Here is a 26,502-nt window from a genome sequence, read left to right as displayed (position 1 = left end):
TGGTAGCCATCGATCTACATTTAAATTATGACTATTAAGAAATTTTAACTTAGAGTAATGATTATTATGAAACTTTAATAGTAAAGTAACATTACTGATATTTTTTCTAAATTTTTCTGGATCATTAAACAAAAATTAACAAATTTTACTAAATCAGACTTACCATCCATACCATAAACTTTTAGCACTTCTTCAATTAAAATTTTTTCTTTAAAGAAGGAAGAGATTTTTATATAATTTAATTTTTTTTATTAAAAAATATTGTTTTTGCTTTATAACTACAAATTCTGTTAACTATTATTTACTACCAACTAATTTCATTTTCCTATAAAGGACAAAATTTTTTAATTTAATTCTTATTTTAAATAACTTAATGCTTATTAACTGTATTATATATTTATTGAACCTATAATTGTATTTTTACCCTCCTCATAGTCTCCAAAATTTGTCCATGTATAGTTCCATAGACGAGGATCTGCTCTTGGATCTAAGGGTTTATTGGAAGGTGGCACAGCTGTGCTATTAAAACGATGAAGTTCATCAAGTAAAGAATTTAAAATGTGAGGATACCTAGAAGGGATTTTATATTTAAATTATTAAATTACTATTCTTACTTTATAATTGTACAGGTTTTATTATGTTAACAACTACATACTTCTCTGATAAATTGAACTGTTCGCACGGGTCATCTTTAATATTGAATAGACATGGCGCATTGAGTGGATTGCATATTGCACCTTGTTGCAAATACAAAAAATTCACAGCGCAATCTACTGAAGCACTTCTACGCAAACGTGTAATTTCTGCCAAACTCGGAAGAGCTTTCAAAGTGCTTATAGCTCGTCCTGCTAAACCTCTATAAATTTGTCTAGTATCATACATTTTTGGGTCCCGTATGCCCGCAGGTCCGTACCAACCATCCCAAGCACCTTGATAGTTGGTGCCTTTAACTACTTTCCAATCCCCAATGGTTATAGCTGCACTACCCCATATATCGTCGATATTATGCAAAATAGTTCTTCGTGGAGAAATTGTATTCTGTGTTAGGGCATTCCAAATACTAACACCATCTAATTTTGCAGTTATATTTCTATTTAAAATAAATTATTAAGGTACATATAATAACTAAATTTACACATCCTAGTTTTTGATCATGTTTTTTAAAACTTATAAAATCATGTTTTCATTATACTCGTATTTTTATACTAACGCTAATGCATTATCTCCTCCGATTGCATCAACAAGGGTGGGAAGCCAATCTGTTATATGAATTGTTTGTTCAGATACACGACCTGTTCCTCTTATTTTTGGATACCAAATCAAACCAGCTCCACGTACTCCACCTTCCCAAAGAGTATTTTTCACACCTCTTAAAGGCCAATTTGATGCATGATTAAGATTAAACCCTTCAGCAGGTCCACCATTATCAGTACTAAATATTATAATAGAATCATTTAACATTTTTTGTTTTTCTAATTTTTGAACTATTCGACCAACAGAATCATCTAATTTTGATAACATAGCTAAATTTCAAAGAAATATTTATATATCAGTATTATTGATATGATTAGTATATATAATACTACAAACCAGCATATTTTCTTCGTTTAAAGTCTTCAATGTGTTTCATCCTCTCTACTGCATCATCAGGTGCTGGTAATGGATTATAAGGATTTCCTGAATGTACTGCAGCATGTGCAACATACAAAAATAATGGTTGCGAAGAGTTGTGTAAACCTATAACACGTAATGACTCATCCGTAACTAAATCTGTAGTATATTTCCCATGTAAATCGTAAGCCACATCTAAAGCTATAATCCAAATAAAATATGTAGATTCAACATTTGACATTTTTTAAAATTCTTTTAAATTTCATAATATTGCTCTTGTGAAATTTTTTTCATACCACTGCGCATGTCAAGGCCCCAAGATGGATTTTCCTGTGCTGTGTGATCGAAATAATCATGATGACCAGTCCAAAAACCAACATGAGAACGAAAGCCTCTATAAAGTGGTGTATATATCCGTTTGTAATGACCCAAATGCCATTTTCCAGCAATATGAGAGGAATATCTGTATAAAAAATATCTGGTAAACAAGTATCCACATACTAATTGGAACCTTTTTGCATACCCTAAATCATTAAAGTATTCGGGCATAAGTTTTTCGCTTAGTGGAAGTCCACGTGGTTCAGCTCCGTATAAAACTGTGTGTTGCATACCTATTAAACAATATAAATACAAATGCTTGAAAATCTTAAACTCTTACGTTTTTTATTAACCCAACTCAAAAAATACACAAATCCTACCTATATACCTGTATGTATTGGATATTTTCCCGTCATTAGGGCGGATCGTGATGGAGTACATATCGGATTAACATAATAACGATTAAGTATTATGCCCGTATATGCCAGAGCGTCTATGTTAGGTGTGGGGATTTGTGCTGAGCCATGAAAACCAACATCATTAAAACCCTGTTAAAATAAAAAAAGTTTCATTTAAATTTCGAATGAAACAATAACTGTCATACCAAGTCATCTGCTAGTATAAATATAATGTGAGGTGGCTTTCTTTCTGCTTTAATTGGTGTGACCTCATCTTTTTGTGTGATTACGGACGATACAGATAGTAGGTATAATATTGTTTTTAAAAAGAAACTCCATTTGATTCTCATATTTTATGTATGCAGCAACTAAAAAAAGAATATTAAACATTATTTTTATTACATCTGTTTAGTTTAAATTCTGGTTCATTTCACACCATGAACCATGGAATGCGTCAAAGGTATGCTCATTGGATATGTCCAAATAGCATAGAGTTCTGTCGAATAGAGTTCTTCAGTGACAGTTTTGAACGTAAGTATAAAGTTTTGAATAACTGTTGAAATATAATTGCATCCATAAAACTTCATTTGCAGCATATGGTATTTGGTCTGAAGGTGTCATAGTTCCCTACTTTTTTGAAAATGGGGACCTTTCAGACCTGAAAAATTCACACAATCCTTCAATTCTGGCCCTTACGATTATATAATTACAAATTATTTTTGCGTGAAATTAAAGAAATGGATGTACAAGAGGATTGTACTTGATAAATTTACCGAGCATATAATTTTACATTGTATTGTTGTAAAATTGGTAACAAGATCATGCCCTCTCCCACCGATGGACTTTTTTTTTAAAGTTACGTTAAAGAATGTTTATAAGGACAATGCTCAAACTCTCGTCACGTTGAAAACATGAACGCGATATTTTTTAAAATATGACTGAGCTATTGCTACGTATGTGGCCACAAGACTTCGGAAACTACCTTAAAAGAATCCAATACTGTAAGATTTTCTACATAGAACATTTAAATGAAATTGTATACATTTATTACATTAATGATTGGGTTCAAATAATATATGCCAATAAAAATTTATGCAATATCTTATCTGTAAGTGGTTTTAGATATTAACGTATTCTTTTCAGAAAAATAAAACGTATAATCCTGAGCTTTAACAAGTTTGCCTTTTAAGCTATTGTTTATATATTTTCATATAAACATTTAGTTTATATTAGTTTGGAATTATAAAACTTATACAGTGTAAACGAATAATATTTTCAGTGTAAACAGGATATTCATTCTGGCTATAACTGGAAATGTCAAAATCGAGCCTATAAGAAATAGGCTCGATTTTGAATCTAAAACTGTTGATCGGAGTAATATATAGAGCCTACATTTAATAATATACAGAGTAGAAGTATGTATAGAATAAAGAATGATCTTATACAAACAATCAAAATGATCATGAAAGTTAAAAGGAAGATCTGATGATCATATCATACATACCGCAAAAACGATTAAAGGAATCACTGTTTAACTAATCACTATTTAGTATTTATACTAAATATTCTAAAAAAAATTTATTGTATAGTAATATATAATTAAATTGAAGCTTAATAAAATCATTTATATATCTGTCGTCAAAGTAAGTTATTATTGTAAATATTTAAGAAGGGGAAAAAAACTTTGGTATTCAGGGTCACATTTGTCCTAATGGAACTTATAAAGAACTAGTAAAGATCAAATGAAAGAAATATGAATTTAAACTTGAGTCGATTGTATTTTTTAATTGGCATCAATCAATTATAATTTTAAGGTTACTACTTTGACATAATTATTGTAATTCAATACATTTATTATGAGTTCTTAGCCGTAAGATTGAAAGAAAGAAATAAATAAATAACTTATATTTATTTATTATTTTAGGAATCATATGACATTGTTTTTGAGAATTTTTACTAATAATAAAATGAACAGATGTTAAAAAATGTGTTATTTTATTTTGTGTGTTGACACTTAAAAAAATATTGTTATAGTGTATTAAGTTACTGAGCTAGAGATACCCAACTATATGCTGATTGAAATATAAGTCGGTATTGGGTAGTTGAGATATAATTTTTTTATATATTTTAGGTAACCACCTCCTATAATACTTCGTTTCTATAAACTGTGATCTTTAACCCATATTTTAATAGAAATAACTTCATCTGAACTATAAAAATAATTCCACAATTTGCGAGTACTTAATCTGAACTACATAGGTATTTAAATACTCTCTTGTTCTCTCCTGTTACTCTCTTGTTCTATATATGTATTTTAAGTTTTCCATAAACCGCTGTTGTGTGATTAATTAAATTATTAATAAATTATAAAGACAATTTTTTAATAACTAATATGAGATAAAAGTTCTCTGTAGTATATTGTCTTCCTATGTGAATATTATAAACAATTAAGATTCTGATATCTGGCGCTGTTTTCTTCTACTAAAATCACTAAATTTGCTATAGTGACACAGTTTTTTAATCTCAATTAGCAGGAATGACAATAAACCTTAATTTATGGAATAAATTTTCGCTTTGAATAATTAAGCAAAAAGTTTTAGTTTTTAGTTTTTTTTTCACGTATTTTCTATTTTTATTAGCTTTTTGTTTATATTCTCATTTCTATAGATTTTTTTTCAGCAAAAAAAAACTATGCCTGCCAGACATACTGCCGCCGTTTTATTTTTCTTTTGAAATAAATTACAAAAAAATTAAAAATTACTGCAAAACTAATTACAAAGAATATTGTTTTTTTTATTGTTAATAATGTTAATAACCTTTGTTAATTTTTATACAAAAATAAGAAAAGTGAAAACCTTTGGCTTTGCCGATGTTTACTTACTCTTTACATACACTTATTTGGAGTTCATTAATAAATTAATTCTTATTTACAATTATTAAATTAAATCATTATTATATTATTAATAATGAAAAAATCTTATACACCATTTATTTAATTTCATTAAGTCACATTGTATTACTACATTAGATTTTTACGCGTTTAATTTATGAAGTAAACCGCTTTAAAGAATTTTAACAAGACATTTTATCATTTTATTCTTAACTATTACACTAGGTGGAAGATTAACCCCATTAAGATTTTGGCCATAGTTTTTCAATATCAAAGGTGAGATCGCCCTAGTCGCTTTGATGCCAAGCTAAAGTTATCAAGCTAAAGTTCGACATACTCCCTTTCAGCTTGTTGACAACCTCAAGTATCTCGGTGTTATACTAACTCTTCGGCACAACTTTATTCCACACGGTGTCTGTCCCCTTTGTAAGTACAACCAGCTTAACTGTGAAGTTAAACTCCTCTGCTATAAACAGCTCATTCAATCCATATTCTCGTACGCCTTGGTCTATGATCACTTCTGCCGAGATAGAAAGAATCCGTTTTTACGACCACCAGCTTCTACGTGATCGCACTAACTTAAAGCGGTAGCTCGATAGCACGCACTTCACCGACTCCGTTCTTTACGACAAAGCTGAAGTTACTCCAATCAACCATTACCTTCTAACACTCACCCGGCTACATAACTCTCACCCGACGTCTCAACCCCAAACACCCTCCCCTCCTGCCTCCCTCGTCCAAACCATGTGCTAAAAACCTTCCCAATACCTCACACTATACTTCTATAAGAGCCTTTCTGATGGCTCCATCATCCCACTCTATAACAAAAAGTTTCGTGGTCGTGGTCACAGAGTTTACCACTAACCCACCCTACCTGCTTGCACAATAAGTAACTCCCTTCACTTAATCCTCTCCACCTGTGCTACACTCTACTTTCTACCTTAGATAAAGTTAAGCCTCTTGATCACATCTCTCTCCCTTAATTACTGGAGTTAAGATTCCACATTGCGGTGGAAATATCCATTCATTCCTAAGAGGTGATTTTAGTGGGTTAATGTTTCACACTCTGGCTGTTTAATTTTTCACCTACTGCAAAAAAAAATGTGCAGCTATCAGGAGTTAACTACTGATATTAATCATTCCGTCAACTTTTACAGAATAACTTCAAACAAATGGACATAACTTGATCTATGTCATAACTCGATATAAGCAACTATGCAAACTTAATAAACCATTTCACACTGTGTGTAAGGGGTACAAAAAAACCGCTTAGGTAATGAACACAAAAGTGCAGTCAATAACCAACAATTCTTTTCTTCTTTGTTTTATAATTTTTTGTTTGTTTTCTTTAAATTGTTTGTTTTAGTTATTTGAAACTTAGAATATAGCTGAATCATATACATAATAAATCTCAAATGTAGTCGTAGTGTATGAATTCAGAGAATGAGATCTTCAACAGCTATAAACTTACAGATTAAATATGATGATGCTTAAATATTACTTTTTCATCAGACTATGTTTTAGTGCATTGAAGGAATATTAATTCTCTATGTGGATACTGTCAATTTATTTATTCCTTTTAAAATAATCTATGGGTCACATATTTATTATATTGATATTGCTTTAACTATATCTAAAATATTTATAAAATATCAACAAAATATATAAAATATTTATATATAAATAAAATAAAGTATAGCTCTTGCCCATAATCTCTATGAATTGAATTAACAGGAATACAGAGAACAATAATAACTCGGTTTGTTCCAAAAGTCTAACAGTTACAGGTGGAGCGATATCCACACATTTTAAACTTATCTGGATAATAATTTAAATAGAATGTAAAACTGTACTGTATAGTTAGATAGTTAGGCATGATTTTGAAATCTGCCACAGATGGCGCTAATGATATGAACCTTGGCACAAACAACACTTTATATAGTTTTTACAATTCTCAGGTACAAAATAAGCGTTTGCTATCATTAGTAGATAATATTTAGAATACTTTTATTAAAATTTTATTTATTCCGATGAGAAACTGGATAAGTTCATGAAATACTTGTAAAAGTCAAAATGATAAATTTGATTATTTTTATTTTCACTGAGAAATGAAGAAATAATTGCAAACATTTAACTAAAACAATGGATAGAAATATTATGCTGTGGTCGATATCTTAATCATTTTTTCATTTTGAATGGGAATATGAATTTTTTTGAAACCATAATTTGATAAGAAACTCAGACATATTTAACTTTTGTATACCTCAAATTATCAGCGGTTATTTAAAGGTTTTTACGTTTAAACTAATTTTTAGACTAATTAAAAAAAAAAATAAAAAGAAAGCGGAACATATTACAATAATACATAATAGCATAATAATATTTTTTATAATATTTTGATGAAATTCTGATTCATACTTGATCTTGATCCACCTTCAGAAAAAAGTCACTACAGATATAGTTTATGTTCTTAGGCAGAGATTTAAATAAAATCTATAATATATATATTTATATATATAATGAATTAAAAAAATATATGTTTTTAAACTTTAATCACCACACTTCACTTCACCCCGAATATATTATTCTTCTCTAGTATCTTTAATAAAAAATTAATTAAATTTATTGTTTTCATCAATCAAAAAATATTTCCATCAAACGCAATTATTACATTCATGAGTGAAATAAATTAGAATTCAATTAAACTAACAGTGAATTTATTTTGATGTAGAATAAATATTTATTGGACTTTTATTCTGTTAAACAAATAATATAAGCACAAGTCGAAGCGGCCGTTTATAGTAAGCGAGTGTGTGAAACTAATTGATTGTGTGGCTTGTGGCGCTCAAACCAAAACACTTAATTATGTTATGCCAAGTTAACACAATGTTAAGTATAACAGTCACGCATTTCTCTATGTTAATGCGGAATGTGTCGCTATATAAATAATCAACATAAAATAAACAATATACATAGGTACATTAAAAATCGTAAATAAATTTATTAAATTAAATTTAATATAATATTACTAAAAATTTTATTTATTACAAATCTAATATAAAAACATAAATAGGAGAAACATCGATCCCCAGCAACAGGGGCGAATTGTTTATGTGTATATAAAAATTTTTTGTATGTTAAAATAATTTAATATCACAACTTAGCATAATATACTACAAATCAAGTAATCATTTCATACCTGTGGGATCTGTGGGAAAGACGATGAGAATGCCTCTCATCTACTCTTTGCCGAACTCAGCACGGCGGCAAATCAACACTTGAAGATCGTGATCAATTGCAAAACCTGACACTTGACAGCATTTTCATTTTCAACTTCTTAAGGTTCTAGGTGGTTTCAAACCCTGAATTTTCCTATACATACAGTAACACAATGGGCCAATAGGCCTAAGAGGATCGCCGGTATAACCTAATCTAACCTAAGTACTTATTCATTTGAACGTTTAATTAATATTATATTAAAATAAAATTATTATATAAATAATTTCAATACTCATATACTCGATATTATTGCATTGCTAAGCTTAAATGATCTGACACCACTGTAAATACCTGCTGCTTACATATTGCAAATAATGGAAACTTCAGCAAGTTAATTTGTACTTATTTGGATTTAGTCAATACAGCCAACACACTTTTCCCAAGGTTGTTACCATTCTTGTAGGCACAAATATTTAAGAATCTTCGTATCCATGACTTAAATGAAAGACTGTTTATGAATTCGTATAAATAGTTAAACTTTACTGCTGTTACTTACATACCAATGTTAAAATGCTGTTATGTATTAATATACATTTCTTATGCAAGCATTTGTGCATTGTCAGAGGAGTATGTATCTCTGCATTGCTTTGCATTTATGCTAATCAACAAATATAAAAACAAACTAAAAAACCAATTAACTAATAACAGTTCAACAAGTAGAAAAACTAATTAAAATATAAATTATGCACACTGCTAACCCAAGCGAGAGGTAGGCATTAATTACTTTTGTTTTCACTCATTTTCATGCCATTTTGTCAGTCAACAGTCAAGCTAGTGGTAGCTTTTTCTTTTCTTTTAAACAGACGTGAACTGCATACTTAATGTTTACGTTACGGCCCATGTCTGTTATTCTTTGTGGAATTGTGAGGATAAATTGAGCGAGACCGAAGACATGCCAATCTGTTTGTGTTTTGAAAAAAGAAAAACGAAAAAGATTTTTGTTTTTTGTAAATAAATTTGCAAATATATTTATTTACTGTTTTCTTATATGGTCATCAATTGCCACTTAAAATAATTAAGTTCCCTTAATCGGAATATTAATTGAGGAAAGTACATATGCTTACATATAAACTCTAAATAATAAATTCAACCACATAACTGAAAAATTATTGAAAAAGATTTAAACTATATTATCATACTAACATCTTTTAAATAACACAAAATATTGATTCCAGTTTCCAAACGAAAGTTTTATTAAATAATTTTCTTAACATTATATTATATATACATTATATATATATATATATAATTGATGGTTTTACTTATTTGTATATATTAATATTTAACTTTTGTCACGAAGCCACAATTTAATAAATTTAATTTTTAAGGATTTCATAGCACAATTAAAACTAAAAATTTTTTCTTCACATTAAAATTTAAGCATTTGCAAATTCAGTTTAAAAAATAAATAACTGTGTGTATCTCACAAAAAATATATTACAGTATCTCTAAATCACAGTGACGGATTTCGGGAAACTTTTTCTGAAATGGGTATAAAAATTTTATTGTACATTATGATCGATTATGATCCAAGCTCATAATAAACTTACCCGCAATTTCATTTCAATTCGATCTATTTCTCCGCCCATTAAATCAACTATGCTTTCGCCATGTGTCAATAAAAACTGCTCTAGTTCCTCAGGAGATTTAAACTCTTTTACAATCTAAAAAAACAAAAGTTATTTGCAAAGCATGAATTTAAAGTAAAAGTCAATACTTTATAAAGTTCATTTAAATCCTGTTTATCCAAATAAGAACGCGTTAATTCACGCCCATCGAAATCCAATTCAGCCTACAGACAGGGATATATTTTTTTTATTTGGCCTTTTTATTTGACATATATTTCACTAAAACTACAAACCTTGTAACGCACTAAACTGTTACCCATGTCAATGCCTTTAACGTCATGTATAGCACGTATCATAACATCAGTTTCAAGTTCTGTATTTATTCTATTTAATTGCTCCTCGGATATAGATCTATCGGGAATTTTATGTTATACATCATTAAAATGATTGTTTTAAAAATTAATTGAAGGACTTTTAATTAAAAATTATATTTAAAAGTTTTACATATAATATCTCTACTTTTCTCATTTAATTAAATTAATCTATTAACTTACTTGCCCACAAGTGCATTAACATTGGTGTAAATAATAAATGAAGCTACGGCACCAAGCATACAACCAACTATTAACGAGCCAATTGCATCATAAACTCCTGAACCAGTAATTGATGTTAAGCCCATACAACTAGCAGCTAAAATTACACTAGCAACCGCGGCTGTGTCTTCTGTTAATACAACATTAACACATGGATCCCGACCAGAGAGCACTAAGTTTAACAAAATTTTAATATATAAAGTGTAGATTAGAAAATGCAATTGATTTTGTTTACCATATTCCCTAAAAGATTCACCACGTAATTTTGCGGAACGCCGTATTTCATTGACAGCCACTAACAATGTAGCGCCTTCAGATACTAATGAACCACCAAGTATACAAAATGCCCAAAACAAATTATCAATAGGCACTGGATCCAGAAGACCAGTTATACCATGATAAAATGATAAACCTGTACCAACACAAAATATTCCAACTCCTGATATAAGAGATGACACATATTTCATATTTGCATAACCATAAGGGTGATCAGGATCAGCTATCTGAAAATAATTTCGACAGTTTTAACATAAAAAAAAAACGAATTATTTTAAACAAAAGTAACCTGTGTAGATTTGTGTATACCATAGGCCAAGATTAGTTGGTTAATTGTATCAGCTAATGAGTGTATCGCCTCTGCAAACATACTATGTGAACCCGTATAAACCCATGCACATGTTTTAAAAAGAAAATTAATACCATTTCTGAAAAATGAAGTTTAATTATTTTATATAATAAAACTTTTACTAACATATAATTAATATTATACTATTTCATTAAACTTTTACTAATATATCATTAACATTGTACTAACATTCCAACAGCAATTAGCACTACCCTTCCTGACTTTCCTGACAAACCAGGCTCCTCATTCATAACGACTGTGCGGGCACCAACTTCTCGTCTATAATCCCTCAAACGTCGCTTAATTGTAAATAAATCTAAGTTAAAAATATATGAATTCAAGTTGTCATTTGACATCATTGATGTTAAGTACTAAAGTACTAACTTTGTTGATGCTGTTTTCTTTCGATTTCTCGTAACAACGATGCTCGTAAAAGATTTTCACGTGAACCCCAAACTTCTAATGCCTTTGCTTCAACATCCCTTCGCCAATACACAGTTATGGGAGGCTCCTGTTCATATGGCGAACGCCGTTTAACCTTTTGTAAGGACTCTAAATCAGAAGCTTTAAGCAAAAAATCAGTCATAGCACGTGATGGTGTAATAAAGTTGCGTTCCAATGAAGAACGATTGCAATCGACTTTAACACGTTGCTATTAAATAAAAAGTGTTGCACATAAATATACCCAGTCTTTGTCATAAAACCTTTGGGCAATACTCACAGGTTTTGGTTTATTCTCTGTGTTTGTTATAGATTCTTCCGACGAATGTTCTGATGATGACGCTTTAGTTGTCGTAGTTTCTTTCTCGTTGACGCTTAATTTTTGATTGCAATCAGTTTGAAATGAGTCTTCATCAATTACTATTTCGTTTTTTGCAGCCGGCGCAGATGCTGCAGTTAATGTTGGCTGTTGTGGAATTGATTTCGTTTTTTCAAATACTACATCATTTATTTTAGAATCTTCAATAGTCGTCGTCATGGAAAGCGTCCCTTTACTCGTTTGAACATCAACTTTTTTGGTTTCCTTATGCGCTGAATTTTCTGGCTTTTTATCATTATTATCACTGACAGACGATGCAGGCACATTTATTTTCTTTGGTTCTGTACCAGTTTTTTGAGCAGTTTTAGTTTTGGTAACGCCTTCGTTTTCACTTGAATTTGAACTAGACGAAGTGGAATTTGGTGCTGCACGTATCTAAATCACATATAAAAAACATTCTACATATAAACTACAAACACATTTATCAAATACATTTTTACCTCTGGATTTTTGCTTACAAAAGCTCTTCTGCAAATAATAGATTTTCTATGTACATTTTGAGACTCATTCGGCATTCTTCTTAAAGGACATTCCATAATGGTTGCATTGCTTAATAAAAAGTAGGAGTGCTGGAACAAAGAATAAGATTTTAAAATTCTCTCGTATAAACGATTACAAACCTACCAAAATTTTATTAGAAAATTTACGACCTACAACGCGCTGCCGCAAATGTAACAATTGCCTTACATTTGCGGCAGCTATACATCTGAGAAGCATTTCAACTGTCTGAAATTAATTCAGTAAGTACTATCACTTAGTGTATACCAGTGCTGTTAGAAAATTTTTTGATGAGTAGTTAATTTGAAAACCCGTTGTTTCCTATTTTTAGACTGCTGAAAGCAAATTACATTAGTTTTATTTAATGAAAAATTATTTTGTAGTCTTTGAAAATGTTGAATTATTACCAAAACAATTTGTTAAAAATTTTCTTCGTTTGTATTAGTATAAACAACACACTACGTCATCGATGAATTTAAAAATTTTGTCTCTACATTTATATGCGAGGCCTAACGAAGTACTTTCGACACCTTCGGCATTCAATTTTTTTTAAATACAATTTTTATTAAAAACAATTTTTATGTAGATATATTATGTTTAGCAAAATATTTTATTCAAACTTCAGCCTCATTATATCAATCGGCTAAAAATGCGAGACGTCAAAATAAGAAAGTAAAGAAATAATGAAATAAGAAAAACGTATGATAAAATGACAGTTGCGGTAACTTTTAATATAAACTATTCACAATAAGCATGAAGATGCACAATAGAGGAAATCTTACCTTTCTTAAATGTCATAGATGGTTAGTCCTAAAGAAGACATTGTTAAGGGCAAAAAATACTTTAGTTTTGGTATTCTTTGGTTGAAAGAACGAAATGTATAACATGTTTGAGGAAAATGACTAATCTGTTAAATGTTAAACTAATGAGTATTTAATACTCATTACGTATTCAGTATACTGTATTGAATAGTCTTTGGTTTTGAATAAATCTTATCGTTCTATTGAAATAAGAATTTGTGACTTCAATTTTTTTAATTTTTCTTTTCTTTAAATTCTGGTCGCAAAATATTTATCTCTATATCTTTTCAATTAAATTGAATATTTATATTCAACTATTTGCTATTTTTTGAAAAATTTTATATAGAATTTATATAATAAATGAATATATTAATAATTTATAAATGTAAACATATATAATATTGTAATATACATATCTTAACAATTAAATTAAATTATCAATTTTAAATTGCAAAAGTAGAAGTCTTTCTCATGTACTCTTCATGTATATCTCCAAAGAATGCTATTAAATTAAAAATATTTATTGCATTTTCATAATTAATTAACCTATTATATAAGTTAACGAATATATGAGTTTTTGCTTCGTTGTATTTAACCAGAGAAGATCCTTCAAGTTTTTTTTTTGTATTTTCCATTTTATCATACAAATTTATTGTGAATAGTTTAAATGGGAAGAAGAAGAACTATTGCACGATCTTCAGTCTAGTGCTGTAACAACTTTTTGTTAATTGAAACTTGAAAATGGTTCTGTTCAAAAGATTTCCATGTATAATTACTAATGTTATAAAACAACGCCTTATGGCTACAGTGGCATTTGGTGATGAAGTTGTAGTTAATCGTTTAACGGGTCATCAGGAAGGCATCACTGTGCTTGGACTAAATCGGCCGGAAGCAAAAAATGCATTTAGCCGTGGTATGGTGGAGACATTTACAGAAATTATTAATGATATTAAATGTGATAATGCATCTCGTGTTGTTGTTTTAAGAAGTCTTACACCGGATATATTTTGTGCTGGCGCAGATCTTAAAGAACGTAAAACTATGACAGAAGAGGAAGTTGGTATATTTGTAACAAAACTACGTGGTTTATTGGTAAGCATTGAACAACTTCCTATGCCAGTTATAGCCGCGTTGGATGGTGCCGCTTTAGGTGGTGGCTTAGAAATGGCTTTGGCTTGTGACATGCGCACAGCAGCGGATAATGTTAAACTTGGACTTGTTGAAACTCGTTTGGCAATTATTCCAGGTGCTGGTGGAACTCAACGTTTACCTCGCATTTTATCACCGTCACTAGCAAAAGAATTAATTTTTACTTCACGTATTTTCAATGGAGATAAAGCTAAAGAAATGGGTATAGTTAATCATGTTGTAAAGCAAAATGAAAACAAAGATGCAGCTTATGTAAAGGCCATAGAACTAGCTGAGGAAATTTTACCAAATGGGCCAGTAGGCGTAAGAATGGCGAAACTTGCTATCGATAGGGGCATGCAAGTTGATCTCAAAACCGGTTATTCTATAGAAGAAATTTGTTATGCACAAGTCATACCAACCAAAGATAGATTAGAAGGTCTAAAAGCATTTGCAGAGAAGAGAAAACCTCAATACAAGGGTGAATAAATTTTTTAAAATAAAACCAATGAGCCAACTGACTAAGAGAGAGTGCATTTATTATTTTATTAAGAACTGAGTTCAATTGTTAATAAATTATTGTTATATTTATTTTAAAATAAATTTATTTTAAACTCAAAAGATTGATTTACAATTTTCATGAATAGATCAAGTTAAATAAGATTGCAACACAATATGTGGTTTAGTATACCATATAAATGCTCAAGGCACGTTGAAAATTTATATAAATATTTCATAGTGAATATAAATAGATAACACAGTTTATGGTATTAAATATGAATTAGGAATAACAATTAAGTATGGTTTTGATATGTCCTCAAAGGCTTTGTAAATAGACAAAAGTTTATTTAACTGTATACCTATAATATATAACTGCATTTTTTTTTAAAAAGCATATATTGGTTTGATATTAATAATTATTAGCAAAAACAAACTGTAAAGTTCCACAGTCCTATCCACAAGTATTTACATTTGTAGCAATTATGTTTTTTACCTTATTCTTGGACAAGACGTCGCTACTAATATGACAAAGTAAGTATCCTACAGACTGCAGAACGGTTTTGTTCTTTCGATCGTCCATAAGGATACTTTAACCACTGCTACCATCTCAACAAGATTAGTCCGCCTAAAGAAACAAAATGTATCTACCTAAAAGAGATAAAACTTTTAGTAGCATACTTTATAATTACCTAATTTTGCTCAAGGATAGAAGGGGGGTACTTTATCGGAAACTACTGGCATCGTCTGATATTAAGAAGTAAACATTATTGTCTTCATCAGAAAAATTAAGTGTGTTCTGTATATAACACTTATTATACAGATTATTAATTAAATAGAAATATTTAATCCCTGATTTGAAATATGTTTGACACGCTTTATCAATTTCTCTTTATTTTTTATCTGTTCATTTCTTTTTAACTTAAATAAGGCTTTTGACTCAGAACGTGCCCCGAATTTAAATTGAGATTTTTTAATGCCAACAAATAAATGTAAATCGAAACAACTGTAGTTAAAATACTATAATTTTTACTTCAGTTTAAGTATTACACAAACAATATGTATATATATATATTTTTTAAATAAATATAATAATATAATCGCTGTATTGTTTATATTGTATGTTGTAGAAGAGTTATATAAAATCTTTTTTGACGTAATAAACATGAAGCAAAAGTATCTTATTTCTGAATTTTAGCATTATGAAGTTTTATTTCAGTTTATTTCAAAAGTCGTAGCTATGCAAAAACCGCCAATAAGTTCCCTTATTACTTTTATTTCTTCGCAAGATCAGTTACCGAATGCTTGCTGAAATGGAACTCAGAATTAAAATTCAAAGCATCTGACAAAGCATACATTTTTGCTAATTACGATGATTAGTTTATTTAACAAAAGATTTCTTCATTAATTAAGTAATACAGTATTGAATACTCATTTTCTTTTTTTATTTTGTTGTTAGTATCGAACCTGGAGGAAAAATCTTCTAAAGATACAACTGGCCCGTACCATTTGCATGCTCGATTCATGCACGACTCAATTGAGTCATATATGCCTACGGACTAAAAAGTCCCCACATTCTTAGCTCAAAATCCTGGAAATCCCTGCAGTATGACCAGTTAAGGTATTCCTTTACAGCGCAGGTTAAGAGAGCAGTTAGCGTGCTTTCACTCCGATTTTGTACTAAGTACTTTGTCCGCTCTAACAATGTTTATTGTTCTAGAGATTATGCATTCTTCAATGCTTGCCAACATCTACATTACCATAGTAGAAGAGTTGGTTTCAACATTCAGTGTATCTAGATTCTCGGTTAATCCAAACTTTTATATTTGGAATTAACGAATGCCTCCATCTTGATTTTTGGGAATGATCCCACCTATGTTGCCAGTCATAAAGGTATTTGTCTCTTATTTTTAAAAAAGAATCTGACAGAGATTGTTCAGTTTCAGTCATTCATGGACGAGAGTCTTAACTGGCATACGTCCAGTTTTAATACTCTGACACCATCGTCCGAACTGTACGGTAAGCGCGGCAAATGCGTAAGTTTGACAATCTATGTGCACTTTTCATTACGCGTGAATACGACTTTATGGTTGTAGCATGCGCCCGCACAGGAGCAGCTTATAGCATTACCGACTTGGAAACTGATGTTAAAAGAATAAATACTCAATAAATACAATAAATACTTAAATACTAATTGACATAGCCTTTTCGTGTGTGCTAAAACAACTCTCGTCGTCATTTTATTAATTTCTTCAAAATGTACAAAACTTATTAATGCTCAATGAGGGCTAACATAATTATGTTATAAATATAAATTATGTTATTAACATTGCGTGCATGTTTTTTTACATTTTCAGTTTTAAATTTCACATTCACATTGAAAAAGTATGTAGTATAGAATATACATTACTATACAAGCTTATTTATTCAAAAATAGCAAGTTACACTAAATTGCAAGACATTTATTTAAAACTGATATATATTTTAAAAATTTTATTGATACAAATTAATTGTTTTAGATTAACCGGCCATTCAAGTTCATTGTTTTAGGTTAACAAGATTATTTTCTCTAAAGCGTGCAGATTGTCACAGAAAATGTTCTGCATTACGTGATAATAATTTATTAGTTTGTATCCTAAGTACGACCTTTCTACGTTGGGACTGTAAGTATTCAGAACGATTTTAAAACATTTTAATGTATAAATGTTGTATTTTTACAGTGGAGTCAATAATTGTAGTTCGTGGAGACCATTAAAATGAGGTAGCGATAAAAACACAACATGCAAAGATATAACGAACAGAGCCGGTCAAGTGTGTGACGAAGGGACGCACTCTACGTAGATAGAAATATTTCCTATTTAGTTAAAACCTGAGTTTTTCGTATCTATTAAATAGCAAATTGTTATTTGAAAACATTAAAGTATTCTTTATGTGTATGTAGCGGCAATAACTGAAGAAACATGTTTAGCTTTTGGTCTGTTTGACTTTTCGCTGAAACCAAAAACACTGCCAAGGTCAAAATAACAAGCAAAACTTGCCGTTGATCCTTTGCCAAGTCATAAGTGCATTGACATTCAAAGTAAGAACTCTTTAAGCCCTTTGTAAATTATTGGTTGATTATTGCCTTCTGTGTCCGGTCTTTTCTTCTCGTTTTGGTACAACATTTTACTTAACTCATTTCTTTTCGAGTTTAATAAAATGGTGTTTTTATATATGTATATTCTTATTCTGGCTGTAGGTCCCTTCTTGTTAAATAATAAAACTTTGATATTTTTTATTACACTCTACATTTCGTCTCTCCCTGAGAGTCATCACCAGGATTCCGAGTATAAGTTACTATTATTAAAAATGCATAAACGTCCTCCTCTTTGGTCTTTCGTCTCTATTATATAGAGTGTAATAAAAAATAACAAAGTTTTATTATTTAACAAGAAGGAACCTACAGCCAGAATAAAAATAAATATATTAAAAATTTTATAGTTTAATAAAATGTAAAAATAGCAGCGAGACAACAACGGCAACAACAGCTACAACAACAATAATGAATATAGCAGCACTCATGTTATATGAAGAATTGTAAAAGGATCGTCTGCTACACGCTTGCGCAACTTGACATGCTGCACTTGCGCGGTTTTGTCGTCTTCTGGGCCCTGAAGTCAAATTGTGTGTAGACTCTTTATTTACACACACAATTATTTAACTAAAAAAGTATCTCCTTAAACCAGGGTTTCAATTGCTGTGACTATTTGGATTTCTTGACTAATTGCTATTTCTATTACTAATAAAATAAAGAACCGAAATGCATAAGCAACAGCAAAAAGACAAACTGATTTCATTTAGATTGCTGGCTATTAATCGATTGAACATATTCGATCATTTATGCATTTGGAATATAAGCAACGTTGTCGCATAAACATTAGTCGCTTTTTTTTTGCTTTAAACGAATGTGTATAGATTTCTTCTATTTTGTTTTTGTTTTAAGGGAATGTGTATACATTACTTCTTTGTTGGTTTTGTGCATTATGCTAAATTTTAAGAAATGTATCTGTGTACAATTTGTACGCAAATAATATAATTTAACCTGTAATAAGATTATGCCTACATTTATATTTTAGGAATTATTTTTATATCTAAATACGATTTAATAATTATAATAGCATAAATGAGTAGTAATATGAATATTTAGTTTGGTAGGTTGTTTGATTTTTTCCTGTTATATATATAGGTATATATATATGTATGTTTATATATCTGAATACAAATGATATTTTTAATAACTACTTTTTATTGATATCGTTAAGTGATTGGTTTTGTGAATTGAATGAAGATATGCAAATAAATATATGTGTGTACATATTATACAATTTCTTTTGCTCATAAGGTTCTGTATAAGGCCTGTATAATGGAATGCGAGGGCCATAAAATAGACATTTTTCTTTCCAAAAAATATGTATTCATTTAGGTAGAGTATCTAACATTCATAAACAACAAGTAGCGGATTCTATTGTTTTGCTAATGTGAACTATAATACATAAAATACTGAAGCACTTTTCAGATTCGGAAAAGTACTTTCTACAATTTACCCAGTAGAAAACGGTACAGTCGTCATCGGAAATGGTAACAGATATAAATATATGGCAATCATTTTGACAATTTTGAACAAATCATTCAACAAAGTGATGGATGATGGATTGCCAACATTGTCTTGCAAGACCGCGTTTTTTACTGGGCAATAAACGTTATACGTATATATATACTAACACATTTACAAAACGTTGTTAAAATTTTTCTTAAGAACTTTGAAATTGAATAAATCTTAGCTGTTAGATTCATAGACAATATTATAATTATACATACATGCATTGTTTGATAATATAGAGTACTCATAATGTGTATCTAAATACTACAAACATTCTTTAACTTTTTTAAAGTTAATTATCAAAGTCAATGTACCTATACTCAAATTTGTAAGTAAAGTATATACTGTTTTACTCTATGGACTGAAACATATATTATACTCTTAATATAACTAACTATTGGTTTCAACTTTGATTTTTAAATAATATTTTTTACATAAACGCGACAATATGTTCTAATAAATTGTTATTACAACCAATATTCAATACGTGTTTTTAAATTATTACTGGGACCTAAGCCCAGTTCTTAAGCGTAGTTTGAGAAATTGAAAATGTTTTAGAAAATCGAGTTTTATTTAAATTTCAAATACTTAAGTTACATTTTCAAAATTAATTTTATTTAAAATAAATAAGCTATAACAAAGACTATTCAATGTATTATATACTCATTGACTACAGTTTGTAATAAATCAGCAATTGATCGGAATTCAAAATAATTGAGTGATTTGATAAAGTGCTCGAAACTGTTCTTTTAGTATATACATATTGTAGTTATGGATCTGGAGTAATTAGGTAGTATTTTTTGACATAATATTTAATATAATAATATAATATGCAATAAATTTATCAATTTGACATATTAGATGTGGAAAAGTTTTTTTAAACTATTAACGTATCACTTTATCACTCTTAGATATATTATAATCTATCATTACACTTGTAGTAAATATATAAATATATAAGCAGAAAGTAACAAAAAAATCAGGGTTTTCTTTATTAAAAACATTCCATTAAGAAATTTCAAAGCGTATCTGAGATATTGTAGAGCAATAAGAAAGTGCAATATATCTGACCAGTTTTCCAGTTGAGGACACTGACCATTATTCTCAAAATAAAAATTATTTTTTACAGTTGATTGCATTCCTAACAAAATTTTATTTTATTAAAACTTTTTGTAATAAAATTATATTAAAATAATAAAAATTTTCCAATGTAAAGCTGCAAATCGCTCAAGACACATATAATTGAGAGCAAGGTAGTTTACTCAGTTGAATCAATTATTAATTAATCATAATTACTTAAAATTAATTTAGTATTAAGTCTGTTTTTTTTTTGTTTTAATAATACCTGCATTTCATCATTGTTTTTTTTATTGTAAAAATATTTATCATGTCAACTTTATCACATTAGCATTTTTCAATTTATACACCGAATTCCACGTACCTGAACGAAAAAAGTATTCAAATTAATTAATTAAATTTAAATTAAGAATAAAACAAGTAATGATTTTGTTTTGTTATAAATGTATTGTGAATTTTACTTCCGCACACATGGGATGTTTTCCGTTTAAGATACTCGAATCTTAAATATTTTAAAAATTTGAAACACGATTCGAAAACGCAAAAATTTGTTATTCATGTCATATTAAATATGCAGATTCAATATTTATAGTTTTTCTACTTTGTATTTCATTATTGAAGTTTATGTATAGGTGAGTAGATAATTATAGTATCTACCATCTCTCTAAGTATAGGAAACTTATTACTATTCTGTGGCAGTTTACTGAAGTTATCAGGTAAGTGTCAAGTTCATCTTAAGCTAAGTAATATGAGCATTTACAAACATAAATAATTGCACATATAATACTATAATACCTACACATATAATATATAAAAATAATGCAATAAAAATATTTGTATGAAATAAAAATAATATAATACTGATGATTACAAAATAATAATAATACGAGTATAAGCATGCGATGTGTGCCAGTTCTTTAAGTTAATCAATTGTAGATTGAAGATTTTTAGACTAAATTCAATAGCATGTAACACAATTACTTTGTAACATAGTAATAAATTAAGCTATCTTCCTTTACAGATAGTAATGGGCTGACGCAAGGATTCAGATCACCTTATAATCATTGGTTAACTAAATTGATTTATTCATTTCTGTGTGGACTCTGTGTGGATCGCAGTATAGACATTTTTATAATAATGTCTGTACTGTACTGGATAATGTTTGCCAGTACAACTTATGGGAAACATTGATTTCTGGCTCTATAAGTTACAGCAAATATATGTCATTATATAATATAACAGCGCATTGAGAATCTAAATCAGTTTTGAGAACTCCAGTGTGGAGGAAGTATACTCGAATTTTCATATATCGGAAAATGAAATGAGGAGTTGAGATAGTATAAGAAACGAAAATTTTGAATCCAATTCTTATTATGATTTAGAAACTTTTTCTACCTTAATACCAGAAACCCACAAATAAATTGAACTCAGATTTATATGTTTAATGAAATAAATCATTAATGTCGTTATAACATATAGAGCAGAAGTTTGAGAATACATTGTCATTAATCGGATTTACACATGTTTAGTACAAAACTATTCCTTTGGTGGTTGCTTAGCTTATCTTATCTGAACTTCTAAAAGATATAAAGAGATACATTAAGAAACAACAAACCTGCAGTAATCAGAGGATACTGGAACAGTACGTTATGTTAAAAGTATTCGTCAGTTGTCGACTTCAAAATTAATTTCATTTTATTAATTATAGTTGTCGGATCCACGGATACGTGAGGATGATATGGGACACTTTTGATTGGTGTACCATTAGTATATTTATCATTAGTATATTTCAACTTTAATGAAATACTTTATCTATCTTATGCCTTGTTTGGATCTTTTTGTATAGTAAACATGGCCATTTAGTAATATATGGCAATATTGCTCCTTAAATAGTATAGCATAGTATAGTATACAGATTAAGCCATACTATGCTTGTATTGCAATCTTCTGGCTATTATATTTATTTTTTTGCCGGAAGGCACGGGATAATAAGAATGTCAACACGATACTGCACATTAAATGCCCATATTCAATGGGTTCTTAATATAACCAGTAGAAAAGAAAATTTAAAAAGAACTATTTAATAAAATTAATTCTGATTGTAGTTTTATCTAATGATGATTGCTTATTTTTATATGATATATGTATTAATTTATATGCAGTTGCAGCCTAATAAATACATACATATGTATGTGTATGATTATTATTGTAATTAAATCGAAGAATAAGATATTCAAACAAAATATAAACGTTTAAAAATGGATTAAATTGAAGCGAAACTAATTAAAAAAATCATTTTTAATTATATTTCCGTGCTCTCGTAACTACAGTGTGTTTTTAATTAATTAAATAAATTTTAATATTAATTTAATTAATATTTATAAGCAAAATAAACAGTCGTGAAGAGCTACTTAAGAATATTAAAATTAATTTTAAATTTGAAATAGAAAATATGTAATTATCATTTTTATGTATATAAAAAGATAACGCTACGATGTTGATACTCATGACAAGTACTTCTACTATATATAGCATAGCACTATGATATAGGACATTAGATAAAGAAGTAATAATCTATTAGTATATAAAATTATAAAACACTATTAAAAGCTTTTAGGTAAACAAAAATAACCTTTTGTGTCCTTTTGAGTCATTATAGCAACAAAATGTTCAACAAAGTATTAGTCAGAAATCAACATATATTTCAGAGCAATAAAATTTATTATGAGAAATAAAATTATATTCAGAATACATAAATTTTTTATTAATAAATTAATTAAAATATGTATATATGTACATATTTGCATTACATTCTAAACTATTTACAAATTCGATATTTGAAGGATACGTTTTGTCTAATTGAGAACGTAAGTACACATCTCAATCGTTAGCATAAATTAACTATCTATGCTTGTAAGTAAGGTAAGTGCAATACTATTTATATATTCATCTGTATCTTACCTTTTATCTGTCTGTTACATGGTAACTGTGAGCAATTGCTGACTATATATTACGCAAGTACGGTAATAGGATTGCGTCACTAGTCACAAGTTACCCACCTTTTTCTGATGCTTCACTGGACGCCTTTTAACCAATATGTTTCTCAGATTCACAGTTTGTTTGTTTTTGTTTAAATAAATTATTGTGATCAGCAGTTGTACTCGTACTCATTGTGGGTTTATTTAAGCTTCAATTAAGAGATTTTCAATGCTCTCATGTCTGTGGAATTCGCAAGTAATTTTTAACGAAAATAACAAATTTATTTGTTTATATAATTTCGCCAACAATTTCTTAACAACATTTAGTTAGGAGCCATATTTTTCCTACATTTGTTATTCAATGTTCGATATTTTAAAAGTTATTGTTTGACCCATATCTTTATAGTAGATACATAATTATTATTTATTTAAAAACAAATTATCGATATAGTATTTTACATATAGAAATATCTATATGTATATAATATATATATATATATATATATGTATATATAAGCTAAACTCCGCCACGCTTTGCTCTGGATCAGTTTGATGTTAATTATTAGGAGAATATTACGCGTAAGTGGAAACAGAACCCGTCGATAGTGAGAGTGGGAGATATGGTAATAAACTGGGAGGATAGCGTTAAATATCTAGACATCACGGTCGACAAATGATTCACATGGCTTAAACATGTTCAACTAAAAATTCTTCATCACCCCCAACCACACTTTTCAAAAATGAAAATTTCAATACTAAGAACAGAAAGCTGTTATATAACCAAATAATTCGACCATCTACATGAATGTGTAGCGTTCAGTAAAGCCTCAAACACTACTATTCGCCAGCTAGAAATTCCACAAAGCCAGGCTCTGAGAAGATTTTTCAAGGTACCATAGTACATTAGGACGAATGGCATACTGAGGGTCCTCAAAATTGATCCGATCAAAAAATATATAAATGATAGAGCCCTGAAATTATTTTCGAAAACTGACAGGCTTACCAACACAGCGTTATCAAATCTCAGAATGGTTACGGAGTCCTCCGGGAGGTATGCAGATCTGAAGTTATTTATTGATTAGACTCACGAAGTGATAAACAATAATCCAGTCAAGGCGTAAAGAGGGGTTATGAATAAATCTCGCAGTTAATACAGAGTAAAAGTGCTCAAGTGCACTGACTCAACTAGCATAACATAACTAGCCTCAACATAATAATATTAGGAAAGTTAATCATAGTATTCTAGTGAACATAGACATCATTAGTGAATAACTAAGCTGAACTAAAATATTTACATATGAAAATTCGTAGGTGATTTTTTGTAATCCGCTCTCAGTCAGTCAGTTAATTAGTTTGTAATCTATTAAGCCAATCCCCGAATAATAGTTAAAAACTGCAAGATTTAAATGATAAAACTGAAAAAACGTGTTAATTTTCCACTACAATAAATCAATTATTTCTCACAGTTTCGTAAATTAATTAATTCTTTATTCAATATTGTTTATATCCGGTGGTGTCGGCAGCTTTCATTTAAATTCTAAATGAAATTAGAATGCGGAAAGAGTTTTGTGAGTAGTCATTATTGTCAATTTTTATTTGCAATTTTGCAATTTTTTTTTTGTGTATTTTTGACGTAATGCAATAATTTTTGCATAATTTTTAAAATCTTTACTGGCTGCAACCTTCACACGTTACGCTATTGTAAAAATACTGCATTTAATTTATTTTTGTTTCATTTTTTTTTTTTCTATAAATCATGTAATATCTAAAGGCGAGTTGTTCATTATTGTACCTGCTGATTTCATGCAAATATACATATATACATACATTAAATTTCACTGCTTTTATTATAATGAATTTTAATTTCGAGTCAAAATGTCATTTAACTAATATAATTAAAAAATCTGGGGATTTTCGGATATTACTGGTTCCAACTAAAATTTCAAATACTCGTAAAATTCAACGAAACTGAATCTGAATTTTTAATTTTAAAAAAATTAATTATAAATATATTTTAAGTATTGAAACAAACTTAACATTTAATATATTTATACAGATTTTTTTGAGAAATTATTCTCACTGTTTTTAAACGCTGTTAAATAGCAGATTTTTCCTTTCTTTTATTAAGTATGAGCAATTTCTTTTATAAAATGGACGCGTTCTTTGTGCTGTTTTTTTTTTCGTCTTGTTTGCAGTCCGGGACAGAGACACAAGAAGTGGTTGATATATTCTACCTCCTCTTCATTTTGGCAGCTCCTCCATAATCCACTTGTTGGAATTCGCCACCGTTGGAGCATAGACGCAATGGCACAGTGTTAGTACTTCTAATAGGCTTTTCGTTTTATTTTTATCCAAGTTAGGCTATAAGTTTCTAGTGACCTCACAGTCTTCGCGGTTAATCCATAAATTGTTAATCGCCGTATTGGTGATTTCCTCTATTATCCTAAACAGCTCACATATCGGTGTTTGTATTGAGAGGTCGGCCTCTCTTAACGTTGCTCAACGTTAGATACGTTAGCCAACAAATAAGTAACATAGTCCTTTTATTATTACATTTCATTAAATTACTTGAATATAAAATTTATAAAATATATAAAATTTCTCAAAGTTATTTATTTTGATGAACCCTAATTTATCATAACCCTGATTTGTCATATTCATAAATTTATTTGATACATCACTTCTAAAATTTTTAAGAAGAATCATCTGATCTTAACCGATTATTTACTAATATTCTCGTTATTTGATAAGGACTGAACTTTAAATGATTCTATTAGATAAA

The 26,502-nt window shown here is 29.1% G+C and overlaps 3 protein-coding genes across 5 annotated transcripts; 1 reads left to right on the top strand and 2 right to left on the bottom strand.

The window, feature by feature from the left end:
* Positions 1-322: 322 nt before the first annotated feature.
* On the bottom strand, positions 323-2,689 carry LOC119679114 (arylsulfatase B). The gene is made up of 8 exons (XM_038091295.1): positions 2,534-2,689; positions 2,318-2,477; positions 2,135-2,222; positions 1,908-2,074; positions 1,591-1,812; positions 1,211-1,523; positions 656-1,090; positions 323-570 (listed from the first exon to the last, which is right to left on the bottom strand). Exons 1-8 carry the CDS (start codon positions 2,675-2,677, stop codon positions 390-392), a joined length of 1,710 nt encoding a protein of 569 aa, XP_037947223.1. The 5' UTR covers positions 2,678-2,689; the 3' UTR covers positions 323-389.
* Positions 2,690-9,864: 7,175 nt separating this feature from the next.
* Positions 9,865-13,478, bottom strand: LOC119679113 (zinc transporter 9). 3 transcript variants are annotated; one of them, XM_038091292.1, is made up of 13 exons: positions 13,008-13,264; positions 12,727-12,935; positions 12,543-12,671; positions 12,004-12,477; positions 11,667-11,934; positions 11,472-11,598; positions 11,223-11,361; positions 10,893-11,160; positions 10,619-10,829; positions 10,358-10,475; positions 10,214-10,288; positions 10,047-10,160; positions 9,865-9,978 (listed from the first exon to the last, which is right to left on the bottom strand). In XM_038091292.1, exons 2-13 carry the CDS (start codon positions 12,817-12,819, stop codon positions 9,934-9,936), a joined length of 2,061 nt encoding a protein of 686 aa, XP_037947220.1. In that variant the 5' UTR covers positions 12,820-12,935; positions 13,008-13,264; the 3' UTR covers positions 9,865-9,933. The 3 variants fall into 3 exon arrangements, with proteins under 3 accessions (XP_037947220.1, XP_037947221.1, XP_037947222.1); XM_038091293.1 differs by having other exon boundaries at positions 12,727-12,932; XM_038091294.1 differs by lacking the exons at positions 12,727-12,935; positions 13,008-13,264 and adding an exon at positions 13,383-13,478.
* A 593-nt stretch (positions 13,479-14,071) lies between these two features.
* Positions 14,072-15,139, top strand: LOC119679711 (methylglutaconyl-CoA hydratase, mitochondrial). The gene has a single exon (XM_038092206.1). The coding sequence runs from the start codon at positions 14,142-14,144 to the stop codon at positions 15,015-15,017; it is 876 nt and encodes a 291-aa protein (XP_037948134.1). The 5' UTR covers positions 14,072-14,141; the 3' UTR covers positions 15,018-15,139.
* Positions 15,140-26,502: the final 11,363 nt, after the last annotated feature.

Source organism: Teleopsis dalmanni, chromosome 2 (genome assembly GCF_002237135.1).
Source record: "Teleopsis dalmanni isolate 2A chromosome 2, ASM223713v2, whole genome shotgun sequence".
NCBI lineage: Eukaryota > Metazoa > Arthropoda > Insecta > Diptera > Diopsidae > Teleopsis > Teleopsis dalmanni.
Note: the sequence above shows the minus strand (reverse complement) of the source record. Positions and strands in the feature narration are given on the sequence as shown.

Bases quoted from the DNA above. Each gene is read 5' to 3' on its own strand.
- LOC119679113 (XM_038091292.1), bottom strand. From the start codon at position 12,819: ATGCTTCTCAGATGTATAGCTGCCGCAAATGTAAGGCAATTGTTACAT. The intron at 12,478-12,542 runs GTAAAAATGTAT...TATGTGATTTAG, and splicing joins TTGTAAGCAAAAATCCAGAG to ATACGTGCAGCACCAAATTC. The intron at 10,476-10,618 runs GTAAGTTAATAG...AATTCCCGATAG, and splicing joins GTTAATGCACTTGTGGGCAA to ATCTATATCCGAGGAGCAAT.
- LOC119679711 (XM_038092206.1), top strand. From the start codon at position 14,142: ATGGTTCTGTTCAAAAGATTTCCATGTATAATTACTAATGTTATAAAA.
- LOC119679114 (XM_038091295.1), bottom strand. From the start codon at position 2,677: ATGAGAATCAAATGGAGTTTCTTTTTAAAAACAATATTATACCTACTA. The intron at 2,075-2,134 runs GTATGCAAAAAG...TTTTTTATACAG, and splicing joins GAATACTTTAATGATTTAGG to ATATTCCTCTCATATTGCTG. The intron at 1,091-1,210 runs GTTAGTATAAAA...TATTTTAAATAG, and splicing joins GGAGGAGATAATGCATTAGC to AAATATAACTGCAAAATTAG.